The sequence below is a fragment of the Hyposmocoma kahamanoa genome, unplaced genomic scaffold, assembly GCF_003589595.1.
Source record: "Hyposmocoma kahamanoa isolate Upper Pololo Valley unplaced genomic scaffold, ASM358959v1 120, whole genome shotgun sequence".
In the NCBI taxonomy this organism is placed as follows: Eukaryota; Metazoa; Arthropoda; class Insecta; order Lepidoptera; family Cosmopterigidae; genus Hyposmocoma; species Hyposmocoma kahamanoa.
In genome coordinates this window covers 1,542,626-1,559,530 of record NW_020653415.1, presented here as the reverse complement: position 1 = coordinate 1,559,530, position 16,905 = coordinate 1,542,626, and the positions used below count along the sequence as shown (strand labels likewise).

Sequence of the window (16,905 nt, the reverse complement as noted above, 5' to 3'; positions counted from 1 at the left end):
AATGTGCATTATACAGCGAACCGTGTTGATCGTGTTTTTACTGATCGTCCAATACCTTCCAGACTGGTGGGCTGTCCACCGTTCTGGCACCGCAAGCAGATGGTCATGTTACGCAACATCATGGAAGGGAAGTATTCCTTCACTAGTCCCGAGTGGGCCGACATATCAGGTTAGTCTAGGTCATACGATGACGTAAACAAGGTGTCAAAATTTCGCGCTGATCATTGTATCTCTCAATCTTGGTATAACAAAGCCATATCGCTGCTTTTTAGGAATAGTGGCCCAACCCTAAATATTTCCTTTTTTGACTTATTACTGAGATTTGTTCAGAAAATCCTTCTCCAGTCCCGTGTTCAGTTGGACCTCGAGAGATGACATTAAATTTGGATAGTGTGAATCAGAATTTATTTTCGATAGATGTTGGTAAATTTTGTTGCTCTAAGGAGTGATGAGCTTGTTTCCGAACACTATTCCGATGAAGCAATTTTAGCGAATAGGAGGCGGTAGATCGTTCCAAATCTTCGCTTCTTAAAACTCCCCTGATTGCTGCCATTCTGTGGCACGGGACAATTAACCGACCGAGGCGAGATCGCGACGACCATTTTAAACTTTCGTCAAGTATTACTGTCAAATAAGTAATACACGACCGAATTAAAAAACACATGATGGGAAATGACGCTACATACTTGACATTGTATATAATAGAGCTTTTTAAACCTGACGAAATAGATGTTTTTGAGATAGACCGCTATTCTAGAAAGTCATCGATATGTGATCGTACGTTAAAAATGCTTTTATCACGTGAAAGTCATAAAAATAATACGAACTACATGAAACAAATTATGTACATGTGAAATTTTATGACCCTCCTATTTAAATATGAAAAGTTATCGACTAATTTTGTTCGCACAATATTTAAACCTCGCTCCTGAAAAGTTGTCATTTTGCTGATGTGGCCTTATTAAGGCAAGGGTGCGATTCATTTATATATTGCTTGAATATATTCCAATTCCCAAAGTCCTGAATATTTTTACATTGGAAATTCATATTTTGATCTGTAAAGCGTGAACACATAGAGAGAGAGTGCGGGTCGGGCTCGAGTTGGGTGCGGGTCGGGACCGCAGCGGATTAATTATTTTTTCGCCATTATATAGATTTTGGTGTATTTTCACAAAGCTTACACAATTTTAAGAGATATCGTCAGCGTTTGTAATTAAGATTTTATTTTTGTAATGAACGATTTTAAAATTACTTAATTTTTGACACTTTCGTATAATTTAATATTATTTTGATTATTGCATAATATTATTCATTCATAATTCATCCAGTAATTATATTATTTCACATTATTTTAATCAGCTGTGTGTAATTAAATCATATAACTTTTTTTCTTTGCTTAAGCTGTGTACAATTGTAAGGGGGTAGCAGTCGCAAAGAGTTGTACTGATAATTTTACTTCATGTAAATGTGACTTGTGTATCTGTAAATTCTGTAATTGTACCATATTGAATAAATTAACTAAGTAAGTTGGTGCTAAAACTAAATCACCAGGCGTTCAATGTCTGTCTTTTGATTTTCATACAGTTTTATAAAAAAATCTCATTTAATTTCGAACTTGGTTCAACATTGTAATCAAAATTCAGTGAATTTATTAGTTTTCAGTTTAAACTCCATATGTCGAGCTAGTGATTGTAACCGCAGCCTTAGTCCGACGTGCCAATGTGAACCATTTCCTAAGGAGAGGTCGTAAGGTGGGACGTATAAAGGGTTGTATGATTTGCTCGATAGTTTAGTACTTGAGTTGGTAAACGCTTTTTTAACCGCAATAGATTCGCGATACTGTACCTGTTAGGGTTAGGCGTGTCGTTTACCACCAGGTGCACTTGTTCTTCCCGTCACTTCATTTTTATTTTTTTATTATATGGTACAACAACAGATAATAGACTACAAATAATACTTAGAACTATTACATATATATAACATTATAAATCTGACATCCAATTATAATTGTACACAAGTTCATATGAAAAAAATCCTCCTTCATATTTTCCAGAGGACCCCAAGGAATTAATCCGTCGTTTCCTAATGGTAGACCCGAATGAACGAATAAATCTGGATGAAGCTCTGCAACATCCCTTCTTCAATACAGTGGTGAGTGTACTTCTAAGGTTTATGTGGTAATTTTTAGGGGAAAAAGGGGAAATAATAAACAATTGTTAAAATTCATTTCAATTTGGATGTTATGGAACAGAATCTCTTTGGAAAAGAAAATTTTGCCTCACTTTAAATTGCTTAAAAAAATTCACTTACCACCTAAATTTCTTTGAGATTCCTGTTACAATCAATCTATTAGTTTTAAATTCTTATAAAGCACATTCCTTAACTGTAGACGTTTTGTGAAGAAATAGAAGCAACCAATAGATATTTAAGAAATAAATTTTTCTTCATTAAACCTTTGCGGTTACTTTGTAGAGCTGAACGCGTATTAGTTAATGTCCTTCGCATTGCATTCTTACACTAGCGTTACAATCGCCCCCCTTAATCGGCCACAAGCTCCCACCAGCACGTCTATCAAGCCGTAAGAGCCTCTCCCGATATGCCACTTCCATGGCTCCGTCCCTCGTTCAAGGTTACGCGATAAGTGCGCCGATGTCGACGCAAGCACTCATACAAGTCTTTAATTTACGAGCATTCGGCTCCGCACGACTGCATACGACAGTCAACGTTATTTTCACCTGTTTAAGCTATCTCAACAAAAACTTAACATGCAGCTGTTGCAACCTTACCTATTTGTGCGGCCAAGCAGTAATGTCCGCATTACTGTTTTCTGGTTTTGAAGGGTTAAGGGTGCTGGTGAAATTAACAGGCACATGAGACTTGTCAACTTATGTCTCAGGGTGACGGGCGCAATGGACTGGCGTGTTGCTTACCATCAGGCGCACGACTAGTTCGTCCCAGCACTTGATATTGTAAAAAAATTAGTGAAAAGTGGTGTGTAATATGCATACCGTAACATCGTTAATGACCTTGCAAAATTCCTGACAACGGCACGTCAATTTTACATAAAGAAAGCTAAAACTCTGATTACTTAATGGGCGTATTGCCTAATTCGCGTTCAGCTCCAATCTCACACTTTCAAATTTGTTCTTTTCTGTTCGCTTATATCTCGTACATACACGTATACAGTGTATGGTGCACAGTAGAGCTTATTGCAATGCACTTGTTTTCGTTGTATCGATTTTCGTTCCATCGATTTTCGTTCCCACTTCAATGTAGTATTTTTATCTTTAATTTAAAAAAAATATTATTACGACACTGGAAAGGTAAAACGTCTTGCATGCATTTGCAGTATAGTACAGTACTAATTTTGGTTTCTATATAGAAAAGCTGAAACATTCTAGTTTTCCATTTAATAAATAAAATTAGAGTTATGATCTTATTTTTTTCTTAAAAAGAACTTTAAATCACTCTCTTGTAATATTTTCCGAATGCACGGCAGATATTTTACGTTTCCACTGTCGATTCTTTCCATCGACCAACGGTTGTTTTCTCGAAACTCCTTATCACGGACATTCTTATAGTTTAGTTTACGACTTTCAAAAAGTTGAAAAAAACTTCCATACAAACTGCGGGACGGGATAAATATTTGTATGGACTACACTTATTTATCTTGTGAGATCGGGTGTAATTTATAATTGTCTATGTGTGTGTCCATGGCACTCGCGATACAGGATTTCCCTAGTGCGGCGCTGTGTATGTGCTTTATTATTATTAAGCTTCATGAATTCAGTATGGTAATTCACAAATAAAAAATAAGTAATTAAAAGAAAGTCATGTTAATTTCGGGTTAGTTAAAAGTAACTTTACAAGGGTTTTTTACTTTTTTGTTTTCATGCAATTTCTTATTTTGTGGTCATTCTGGTTTTATAATTTTGAGACATTTAAAATGTTAATTTAATAAATGTAGTTGTAATAACGGTCCATAAAAGAAACTTAGCGCTACGTCTATAATCCGTGTATCATAAAAATTCACGTTGAACTGGGAACTCTTATGAACTCGACCTTCTTACAACACTGTACTCCTGGTAGCTCTGGGACCAAGACATGACCCCGTTGAAGAAGTCGCTGTCCAGTGCCAGTCGCCGGATGTCCCGCATCGAAGAACTCGCCATGGTAAGACCTGTGTGACACTTACGCTGTTATGCGATTATGACACTTACAAACACAGAGATACGTTTACAATTCGTTTATTGTAGTTACACGGAGTTATTTAGGATATCCTTCCTTGACGTGATTTTTGCAATATTTAACACGCGTTAACTAACAGTGAGGCTGCAATCCATCCATCGAAAACCCTCTCCTTAGAGAAGACACGTGCCTAGCAGTGGGACGTGTAATTAGTCGTCAATTACCTGCTATTATGGTGGATAATAAACTTTAGTTACTACATAATTACAACGACAAAGAACATAGATGTATCCAACCGAAATATTATTCAAAAATAACTTCCTACAATGACATAATATCGCAAATCATTAAACTACAAAACAATTTGTAATGAACAACTAGCAAGCTTGTTACAAAATTTACAAACAAACATGATCCTACTATTTCAAGATGTTACTTTCATAGTGTCACCATTTATTTGTAAGTCAATGGTGCTATCTTGTAAACTTTTAATTAGAAGTCATTAACACCATCCGAGCCGTGATTGACAAACGTTTTTCTATCCCGCTCACACTTGTACGTTGGTAATTTTTATAACATAATAATAGATGTCTCGATGTGAAATGCATTCAATTTTGAAGCATATAGGCTCAATTAACATTGTCTAAATTTTTGTAACGAAAACTTTAAAAGATTGCGGAAATTGCCGAGAGTACACGAGGATCTCCGGAAGATGCGCAACCTGTTTTATTTGTTTAGGAAATTTTTCTATTTCAGTGAAATAGACAGGTGCTTAGTGTGCGATATTTTTTATTTGTAATAAGTTCAATTTTCCTAAAATTTGTAAAGTAAAAATAAACAAAATTACCCTTCCTCACCATGAGTAATCCTTACCATGAGTAACGTAATTGAAATTTTTAGCGAAAAGTAAGTTAAAATTAACATACGATACCTCTGACGTAAGTTATTGCAATTCAAAAATACAATTTTTTACTTTTTAAGTCAAATATCTTAGAATAATAACGCATCGAATGATAGTTTTATATCAAACGAACTGTCACAAGTGAGGCAAAAATCAAATTCATGTAGGCTAGTTTTAGTAGTAGGTTCATTTTCGGTTTTAGTGAATATGTATATAAAAATACAAGTTGAAACGCGTTACTTCCTTGTGGAATGTGATGTTAGTATCTATTTTATGTTTGTCTGACGTATTTTTACACTCATTTACCGCACATTTCATCATTTTTAGCTAAAATTCTTGAGCTGTTCGCGATGCAAGTTGACCTTAAGCACTGACGGCCCGCCCGCTCGTGTAGGCCCTTTGGGAGCGCTTCAATTTGCCTCACTTAGCGTGTGCAAACTAAGTTTCTATGCATTATTATTCTAAGTCAAATATATACTTTTTTATTCATGTTATAGGTTTAAAAGTAAAGAAATCACTTAGTGTTATTTTTAGTATATTATAAGTGATATACATTAGAAAAAGAATTTATTTAAGTTAAACAGCAAAAAGTGGTATTTTGATTTACAACAACCTACATGGGAGGTATCGTCTGGAATCAGCGAAACGATATCTACAACCACCTACAATCGGTTTCTTTATATCTTATTTACTTTCAATTTACGCTGATTTTGCTTAACAATTTAATAAGGAATTGACATTTTCAGAGAAAAATAACTTAGGCGCTACCATTTCGAAAGTTACCAAAATCCAAATGCGTTACTTATAACAAAGAGGGCAGTGTGATGGGCTTAGGAATTCGCTACAGGCAGGATTACATTGTCGGAATAACTTAGTAGTTTTGTTCAAAATTAGTGGACTTGAAATGTTATGAGAAGATCTACGTTGGATAAATTAATTAATATAAAAACGTTTTAGTTTTGTTTAATCGGTTTTAATTGTTTTTTTTTTACTCTTCTAATCTAACTAAACTCACACTATGATGCTTATTTTGCTTAGTAGTTTTTGCACATTTTCTTGCATGATTGAACGATAATTAAGTTTTAATTGCATTTATTACTAATAATATCATTAGCATAGAATTTAATTATAAAATTAATTTTAACGCTTATCTGCATTATGTTTAAAATTATAAGAAAACAAAACTTAACCAAGAATTTCGTGTAATATTGATTAAAATTAATTTAAGAGCAAGTGTGCTGGTGAAATAACAGGCACATGGGACTTGTCAACATATGTCTCATCATCATCAGGTATCATCACAATATTATTTTTTTTATAACGTGACGGGACGAACAAATCGTGCGCTTGGTGGTCAGCAAAACGTTTGTCCATAACAGGTGCAGAGATGCTCAGTGCTTTAGATCGCATAGATCTCAGGGCACTGCCATCGAGCCAGTCATCCTGAAATAAGTTAAAAAGTTCTATGTGCCTGTAGGTTAACTAGCGCCCTTACTGCAGCCACAGAAATACACTCCTGGACACAACTTTCGAGCCACCTTGAATTTTTATTTTGAAAGACAAAAAAAAAAAAATATTGTTTTATTAAAGAAAAAGATTTTATGCAGTTTTAATGCTGGCAGGTTCCCCGTTATTATGGTGTGTTGTTGTTCCAAATTTGAATTTACGAATTTGAAAAACGGAGAAAAGTTTTTAAAGAAATAAGGGAGTGTAAGGTGCAAGTCAAAACGAAATAATTTCAATATTTTTTTATTTAATTGTTTTATTTAACAACAAAGGAGTACTACATTGTTTTTCCTCTAAATTTAACCAAATTTCTCGAAGGAATTAGGAACACTGCGCCTGAAGTAGGTTAGTGGAGCCAGGTACTCTTCGCTGATGAAACTAAGATTATTGCTTATGGTAATGATGGAAGAAACAAGGTCTACCGAAGACAAGGAGAGCGTTTTGTGCAGTGTTGCTTTGAAGAGAAAGTGAGCTGTGGCGGGGGTTCATGGACAGTCTGGGCTTGAGGTTGCGACGTGGCCGCGTCTGCCACCATTAAATGCCGACAGATACATTCGCCATTGCCTCGAAATTCATGTAATGCCATATGCTGGCTTTGTAGGCCAAGTTTTTATTCTCATGCATGACGACGCAAGAGCGCATACTGCAAGAGTCGTCACGGAATACCGTCATGACGTCGGTATTACTACCATGCAATGGCCAGTACGAAGCTCGGATATGAACCCAATAGAACATTTATGAGACGAGCTAAAAAGGTGTGGTCGAGTTCACCACCCAGCCCCGCTACCTTACCGGAGTTGAAAGTTGCCATTGAGGAAGAATGGGAGAACATTGCACAGCACTTCATATTGAAGTTAATTAATTCTATGCCAAATCGCATGGCGGCCGTTGTCAACGCTGTTGGAGGCAATACAAGTTACTGAATAGACAATTTTTTCCGATAAGGCAGTTTTCTTTAAAATTTCTTTACTAGAATTTCATTTCACAAAGATGAATTCAAGACTTGTGACACTTAAACTTCGTTTTTCCCTGGTTTCACAAAATCAAATTTTCGACACGGACATACGGAAATGACGTTTAGTAAACCAGGTTCGAAATTGCATTAATAGTTTTTGATCAATCAAACATATTTTTAAGCTTATGGCATTTAATACTAAAAATGCAAGGTGGCTCGAAATATGTGTGTAGATACGGTAGCAGTACTTCTAAGACGAACGTTTTCTTAAGGAACCCTACTACTATTAAATCTATATAACCGCTTATTTCCCTTGGTAATTGTGTTTTAATACAATTGTTATAAACTCTAGGCAATCAAATCAGGCGGATTCAACGCACGCGCGAAGCTCCGCCTCGGCTTCATCGCCGTCCGAGCTGCGGTGCGTCTGCGCCGTTTGCCGCAAACAGCCACGCGCGCTATACCACTGTATCTCGCTCTGCAGGATCCTTATGCCCTGCGTGCGCTTAGAAAGGTAGTACTATATTATTATATCTAATTAAGATGCTAATAGAGAATATTTGAATGAAATATTTTTCATCCAATTTGCTCGTAAGTAGTTTTTAAACCAGCAGCTAGTCTAGACGGTATTGTCTTCGTACAGCCTTATGTTATGGTTTGGTTGGTGATGGTTTTTTTAAATTTAATTTTCCATTTTTTTTGAACGTCGTCGGAAGTGTGATGAAATACATTGTGTGCCGTACAGGCAACTGCAATTACAAACGTTCGGGCCAACGTCTTATTAATAAAAATTACAATGACAGTCATAGAAGAAAAAATATGAATTTATATTTTTATAGTTGTTTTGTACAGAGTTGTTCCTTAGATAGGTCAAATAATTTTTAAGGCAAGAACAAGGTAACAAGCCTTGTAACTTTTATTTTCCTTATTAGTAATGTTGTTGTTTCTGTAGTTGCAATAAAGATTTTTTTAAATGGAACAATCAAATTACATCCTTATTTTATTATTGTTTTATCTATGTCTCTCTCTATAAGAAACGATTGCGGTTTCAGAATGTCCCTGTTAACAAAAACGGTTGAAAAACAAAACGAAAAATCGCTCATTCTCTAAAAAAACTGTCATAACAGATAACACAGAAAAAGCTGTTTTGAAAAAAGAAATCAATTTGACATTCGTGAGGCTGCTGTGACTTCAATACTTACACGTTTTTCGTGCTCGTATGGTTTTGTTTATTGTGAAAGATGTTAAATTTTGTGAGGAGTATTGACTATATTATTCAATCTTTAAGCAGTCAGACTTTTCTGTGCTATGACAGTTTTGTAGAGAATGAGCGAAATACTATTCAACTGCCATTGTATATTTTTTTATATTGGCCATGGCAATGGTGAGTGGAAGGCGCAGTCTACTAATTATGTGACATAAAACATACATTTAATTTGAAAGCTAAATTGCTGATTAACCGAGTTAAAAACTACGATATGCATAGTGATTTCCATTATAGTTTTAGTAAGGAAACATCGATCGTTAGTGTTGAGTGAATGAATGCCATCACTGACATTCTATTGTGACTTGAATGCGATTGCATTGACTATATTTTAGCAGAATGATAAATCTTATCATAATTGCAATATGATCTCAGTGGAGTCTCAAGAATTACAATGACGAGTGGTTTCAAGAAAATTAGTAGACGTGGTATTCTAATGATGACTTTATAGCGACGATTTTGACGTCTTTGGTGACCTAACGGTTTACATTGGGGCCCTGGATGCGGAGGTCCCTGGTATTTCCGCTTATTCAATTGGTCCTCAATTTGGGAATGAAACTTTTCTAAATTGGTTCTGGTCTAGGTGTTTGGGAAGTACCAGAGTGGATTCCGTTGTTCTGGTACTTATAGCTCATAGTACAAGGAATTCCCTAGTTTAAGACCAGGTAATTGGTGTGATTCTCTGGATTATAGCCAATGCTCATAAAAAAAAACACAAAAAGCGCAAAAAAATAATTGAATATTAATTCAATACAAATTTAAAATATCGTTAATAGCGACATCTCTAGCCAGGGCAGGTAGCTGTAAAGTTACCTAACTGGGTGACAAAATACTTTCATAGATTTCCATAGATGGCGCTACGGCTAAAAAGTCGTTGAAAGGTCCGCTGGTTCCTTCCGTGGCTTAGTTGGCATAGCGTCTGCCACGGTTTGCTAGAAGACGTCGGTTCGAATCCGACCGAATCGAAGGATTTTTTCTAATGCGAACATTAGTTAGTTTAGTTTATAGTTAGTTAGTTAGTTTATAATTACTAATACAAATCTTTGTATTAGTAATTATAACAAACTAGTAGAGTAATTTCACGAAAAATAATTGAATATCAATTCAATACAAATTAAAAAAAACAATTCCAGGTAATCGACGGCTGTGCGTTCCGCGTCTACGGACATTGGGTAAAGAAAGGCGAAGGACAGAATCGAGCCGCGCTCTTCGAGAATACGCCTAAAACAGAATTGAAGAGTTTATACGTCAGCAATCTTAGTCGATAGCTAATGTTCTGAACGGAGTTAGAATACCTCCTTATTGTTTATTAATTCCTGGTACATTGGTAAGTTTTCCTTTTTCATTATTCCCTGGTAAAACACAATTTCTGAAGTACTTGCTATGACAAAATTGAAAATATTCCAAAACTTCCAATACTTTCTATAAAATCGCAATTACTTAACAAATAATCGTATTAAATGTTATGACACAACACCTTAAAATAATTCTGCTATTTTCAATGTGGTTGCTGAAACAGAAAAAAAAGCAAATAATAGAACTAATAAATCACTCATAATTGTTTCCTCTTAAATACTTCAATTAGTCACTAACCTATGCGCCACTTCAATACTTAGTAATTAATTTATATGTAACTTTGTTAATTAATTTAACTTAGTTACTAACTTGTATACCTCTTCATTATTTAATTTATCTTAGTCACTAACTAACATGTGGTGTAAATCAGTTTAAAATTTAACGAAACTTAGTCACTAAATAACACCAGTTATGTAATTAATTTAACTTAGTCACCAACTTATATACAATCAAATATTTAACAGATGTTCGTCAAAATTGTCACAAAGATCTTTTGCTGTTGACAAAGGACAATATGTGATATAATAAATCGCACGAAATCATACCGTCACTAAACGAAATTTAAAATTTTTCAAGTTTAGACTTAATATCAGAAACTTTAATGCCCATTTTGTCGCAGTAAAGCTCCTTGAGAAAGAGTTCGTCCAGGGAAGTACTGCCACCGTACTATTTCTGCCGCCAAGCAGTAATATGTAAGGGCGCTGGTGAAATTACCGGGAAACATTGGACTTTTCAACTTATGTCTCAGGGTGACGGGTGCAGTGCCAGTACCACTCTAATCTTTGCGATTTAAAACTCTGAGCGACACTGCAACTGTTATGAACCAACGGGTCGCTTACCACCAGGCGCACGACTTCTTCGTCCTGTCACTTGGCATCATAAAAAAACATTTCCCAAAGTTGTCTTTTTCGTTTAGACACGGTATCAATTTCAACGTGCGATATGATATCGTATCGGGCTGATGTCCACAACTCGACGTCTAGGCGACTATTTTTCATGTATGATACATATCGCACTGTTAATACAATAGTGTATTAACTCAAAAAGTGTTATTTTCTCAGAATCGACGAAAAACTAATTAGTTGCTTCCCGTAAAGATCTGTGTAAATTTATGTATTTATTATATTTACGTTATTACCTACTTGCCAAATATACATATTTAAAAATAAAAGAGAAAAAATAGTTTCATAGTTTTGAATAAGGACAATTTTGGCCAGAACTAGTTTACATAAAGCGTATCTCATTTTGAGTTAAGTCGATATCTTTTAGTTGTTTTCTACATTATTATTTTATGGACGTGTAGAGAAACAATTTTACTTTAAACAATGGTATAATTTTGAATTTCACATATTTTGAGTTATAACACTATTGTAATAGCAGTTCGATGTCATAATATACATATAATTCACAAGTTTTTCTCATATGTCATTTTCAGAAGCAAGACTCAACAACCAGGGTAGAGCGTGTATTGTATTCACCAGTCCACCGAACGCGAATTCGTAGGTTAGTTGTAGATGATCTTATTGTTCGAAGAGTCTTTTGTATAAGTGGTTAATCTGAAGTGTTTTTTGTTAATCGTTACATTTGAATTTAACCCATTCCACAATAGATGTCCGTACGTTATTTTCACTTATTTGCATATGCTTCGGACAAAATTTATACTTTTAATCTCTCTATAGAAAAACCTATTATGAAAAAGGCTTTAAGCCTCGTATCTGAAGTCTTGAGTACATAAAAAGAAAGTCACAAATGGTTTTGGGGAAAATTTTAGATATAAAAAACACTTTACCAATCACCATTACCCAAAGACGAAAACGTAGCTGAATTTATTGTTCGTATTATTCTACTGCTAATAATTATACATTGCAATAATGTATCGTGTTTTCGGATATTGCAATTAGTACAAAATTGTAATTATGTGGCAATGTTTTTAGCGATAATTTTTGATCTTGAAAAGAGTGAGAAGTTTTTAAAAAACAAAGCGGTACTGTAGGTACCTGTAATTATGAGCACAGGAATGAAGCTAAGTGATACTATCGGAAATCGAACCTGTGTCCTAACGCAGTTACATGCACTACAAGATCGTTGAGTCAAAATTTAAGATTTTTTTTTATATATTCCGATTTTGGTCAAAGCGTAGAAGCTGTAAACGAATCCCTTTGCATATACACTGCAAGAAGTTTTATTTCGAACGTAATGGCATTTTATGTAAAGTTCAAAAATCGTTTCGCAAATCATGTATGGGTGCTATAGAGATAGCTGTTCAGTATCATGAGTAGTCTCCCTAAAAAAATTTACTCGTAAATTTATTTCTACGGGCTGTAAAATTAAAATCTTTGACTTCTTTCTCAGTCAGCTCTTTTCCAGATATGTACAAAAAATTGTATAGAGTCGTGATTAAAGATTATATTACCTAGTAGCTAGTTATTGTTTTTCTCACTAAATTAAGTCCAACAATGTAGTAATAGTGTTAATTTAGTATTATTTTCTATCTTACCGTGTGTAAAAGGTGATAGAGGTCGCACGACTGTTGCCTGAACACTTCTAGTAATTTAAAAAGAACCCTAAGTATACTTTAAATAAAAGTAATATTCGCATCTATTCTCGAATAAAAAGCTGTACTTTCTAACCTTAAAATAATTGGAACTGGGTTGTTTTTAATTTTTTCTATTTTCTCGTCGTCATCGGGTTTTGTTCAGTAGCCCTTTGCCTTTGGTACAGACCGGACGCTTTCAGTCGACTTGGAAGTATATAGAGTTGCTATTACATTTTTTATTTATTATACAATAAGAGGAAAGCCCCATATAATTCACATGGAAGTCAAAACAACAATAAAGTACGTTGTTCAAAATTCAAATTATTATAGATTTCAAATCTAATAATTAATAGGCATGGAAGTTAATATTCCTGTGCATTCGGAAATCCGATGATTGCCAAGAGACGTTGAGAAAATAGAAGCATTGTAAACATTTGAAAGCTTATGTCATTATGATGACAAGAGCTTTGAAACATTAAGCTGGTCTAATTGAAGCTTCAATTCGAACAAACTAAAGTAGACTAAATTTATCAAAGGGGCAGAAGATTTTTTTTTTAGTTTAAAGTTGCCAAATTAGTAGCACTCCAGAAACTTAGACGGTGCATATTTATATCGCGATTAAACTAAATGAACTTAAATCTGCCTTGGTTAGACCGAATCGACGCCGGTATTAGAGCGGCTCAATGGTTCTGCGTCAAGTATGAGCTTTTAAAGTGTTTCAAAAACTTTTATTGAAAATCGACCTTACCTCCAATTCTTTAAAGGTGCTACTTTTGATTGTAACTGAAATTACTGAAAAACACCGGTGATTTTTTTTATAAAGTTGTTCAATATGTTTCAATAATTTAAAAAGAATTTTCGTATCTGCAACGTTTGTGCGTTTTCAATCGGATATTCTTATAGACAACAACTAAAATAAAAATGATTACTTATACAGGGTAAAAGCAAAATAATATTTTGTTGTTATCGTCAAATATTTACAAAAATAAAGTGTGTGTCGATCCAACTGTAAAATGACCTTTTTTCGAAATTTTAAGTAAGTAATTCAATGTCTATGTACCAAAAGTACATGATAGATTGTATAAGAATCCTTTACCAAACCGTCACAAATAAATACATACACACTCAATAGCTCCGTACTAGGGAAAGCCTGTAACGTAGGTGCCATGGACACAAACATAACTAACCACAAATTCCACCCGAACTCACGAGATAAATAAATGTAGACCATACAAATCTTTCGGAGGCAGTTGTTAAACGATGGGTCCATTTAGATATTTTTTTTAGTTGACACACTTGTCCATTATATCATTTGAAGTATACAAAATTAGGCCACCATTTTTTTGTCACGCAACCTGTAATCACCTGGTTGTATTACGGATAGGAATTGAAATAAGCTTATAGAAGCTTACCTATTTATAATTTGTTGCAAAGTTATGGAGAAGAAACAATGTGGTTAGAGATCACAGTTTATCTTCATACAGGCTGTAACTTAAATGTCGTACCATATTTTGAATGGTGTTGATGATTTGGTGGTGATCGTACTGATGACAGAAATACCGAGATTAAATTTAGTCTGCATTCGCCCGAATCGTCGCCAGTATAAAATGATATGGTTCAGCGTCAAATATGAAGTTTTAAAGATGTCCCTAAATATATCTATTTTTTACGCGTTACTTTTCATTGAAGGAAAAAAAATAAAAGCATATCTTACTGTTGACAACAAATTTTTTTTTCCTTTGAAAATGTGTAACATCGTACGTATCTTCCTTTAGGCATACTATAAAGCTCCTCGTATTTTCGATACAGAACTACACACATACAGATATTCTGGAATATCTTCTTACCTTCTTATTTGTGTTTATTAATGACAATGTGATAATCAGCGGTGTACAGAAAAATAGACCATAGGTTTATGCGGCACCGTTTATGTATGTACACTTATTAGAAGCGATATATTATGTTATAAAATAAAAAACTCACCTTGAGCCGTAGCTAGTATTAATGTAGTTCTAATAATGAATCATATTCTTGTATAATTAATGCTCTCAGTACTGAGTACTGAAAAACCGACCTCCAAAGTCATTCATCCATAGTTTGCCACCCTTAGAGATGGAATATTTTCTTTAAATTTAAATGGGCCCACTTCTGCGGTATCCTCTTTCCAACACAAAAAAAAAACATCAAAATCGGTTCAAAAATTTGCCGGAGTTATCGCGTAACATACATAAAAAAACATACAGTCGCATTGAGAACCTATTGCTTTTTTTGAAGTCGGTTAAAAATAGGGCGATTTACAGCTAAAGGCATCATAACAACGAAAGGGACGACTTGTATGTGCAATTATTAGTTTTGCAAATTATAATTTACTACAGGTTACTTTTGGTACATTTAATATTGGGTGGTTCACATCTGTTTTATTTGAGCCAACAAGTAGTGCCGTGAAGTATTTATAATATCAACCTGGCCAGGTTCGCCTTCAGCGATTGTTTAGAATGAGTGCTACGGTTGTTCGCTCTTTCATGTGATGGCTACAGTAGCCAATCTTATTGGTAAACGATAACAAACAGTGGCTACATGTTATCGACGAAGTAGTAAAAGATGGCTGCAGGTGTTTTAGCCTTTAGAGCATCACGTTTCGCCTCCAGGTCTGACAGCTTTTGCTCTTCAAATATATTATATAATCGAGTTCTCAAGTGTACATTACACGGCTGGCCGTGACCATGGGACCTGTAAAAGGACCCGACACGTTGCTTTGTTTGAAAAAACAGATGCGCGATTCAAAGCCGAAAAAATAGTTTAATTTCTCTTGTACATATTCGGTTATATAGTATTTTGATTTATATGTTTGGACTCTATTTTTTTTATATATTGTTTATTAATGGGGTTCAATAATGACAAAATTCCCTAAATAAATAACGATAAAAAAATATTTCTCTGTTATCGTTCCTCAATAACTTAGTGAAATATGAGTCAGATATTTTTATTACAGCCTGTATAACGTACAATTAGTATTTTTAATTAATAATCATCATAGAATGGTGCCTTTAATGCAATTTTTAAAAATCAATTTTACAAACAGTGACATAGTTTTAAATGTGTAAGTAACACAAGTTATCATTTCAATTTATTATATGGTGCAAAAAAGTTTGACAACTTAATTTTTGACCGTTGCAATTTTTGCGAGATTTTCGAGAACTAATTCCTTCTACAGCGAACGCGAAGATTGGTGTGACAAGTCGATACTAGCGCCACCGCTTCAAGGTCAAAAACGTAATTTGTCAAGTTTTATTTCGAATTTGTATTAACTGTACGCCATCTTTAATTTGTTGCTTTAAAGAGAAATTTAAAATGTGAATTGTGTGGCGCTATCTGAAAATGAAAAACACCTTAAATTGCTTTTTAATATTTTTATTAGAAATCACAAATACATATAAATGGACAACGTTTCTATTATATCAATCATGTAAAAATAAAAATACTATTCGCAAAGCAAGAAGGCTATGACAAAAAAAAGAATTATTAAAGAACATTGATATTTGCGACAAATCAGCCTTGTATGTTTTTTTAATCTTTGATTTTATTACATTGTAAATAAAGGGTATAACACCAATTTTAGTGTTTTTTAATTACTAAATTTAAAATTTTAGATAACTACGCTTAGATTTACAGCGCTTTTTTGGTGTTATTTCGTAAACATAAAAGTTTTAGTTGTAATCAGTTGTTGTCAACATAATGATAATTCTTCGTCATAGATTGATTTGTCACGTTTTTTATATAAATGTTTACAGTCATTGCATGATATTATTTATTAAGATTCAGAGTTCTTTATTTGTATACTAAAACATATCATCACTTACAAGAAAATTACCTGTGATACCATTTGGTAATGCGGTCGAGTTAGTATATATATAAAAAAAATCTTGATATAGAATCAAAAAGTCAAATTCCTTGTCAAAGCGTGGTTGCACTAGTCGGGAGTCCAAGCTTCAATCGAAACAGGCGAATTATTCTATGAACCTGTAACATGATAAAAAACGTTTGTTTTAATAATATGATGCCATTTTGTTTTACAATTGATGATATAGACTTTGTGTAAAAAGATTTAAGGAAGAAGGGTGTAAAAACAAACTACAAAGTGTAAAAATGTAAAACGAAAATGGTTTGGTTAATTTTTTTGCTAATGTTATATAGTATAG

At 34.0% G+C, this 16,905-nt stretch overlaps 1 protein-coding gene across 3 annotated transcripts in view; it reads left to right on the top strand.

Annotated features, from left to right (window-relative positions):
- The window catches only part of LOC113240091 (phosphorylase b kinase gamma catalytic chain, liver/testis isoform), a 31,883-nt gene extending 19,631 nt beyond the window's left edge, over nucleotides 1–12,252 (top strand). The window contains exons 7-12 of one of the 3 annotated variants that reach the window (XM_026477304.1): nucleotides 63–169; nucleotides 2,054–2,151; nucleotides 4,090–4,173; nucleotides 7,903–8,064; nucleotides 9,948–10,141; nucleotides 11,606–12,251. In XM_026477304.1, coding sequence (XP_026333089.1) covers nucleotides 63–169; nucleotides 2,054–2,151; nucleotides 4,090–4,173; nucleotides 7,903–8,064; nucleotides 9,948–10,082 — 586 coding nt within the window. In that variant the 3' untranslated portion in view covers nucleotides 10,083–10,141; nucleotides 11,606–12,251. Of the gene's footprint in view, nucleotides 1–62; nucleotides 170–2,053; nucleotides 2,152–4,089; nucleotides 4,174–7,902; nucleotides 8,065–9,947; nucleotides 10,142–11,605 lie in introns of all 3 variants that reach the window. The other 2 variants (XM_026477306.1, XM_026477305.1) reach the window with 2 other exon arrangements.
- Nucleotides 12,253–16,905: the final 4,653 nt, after the last annotated feature.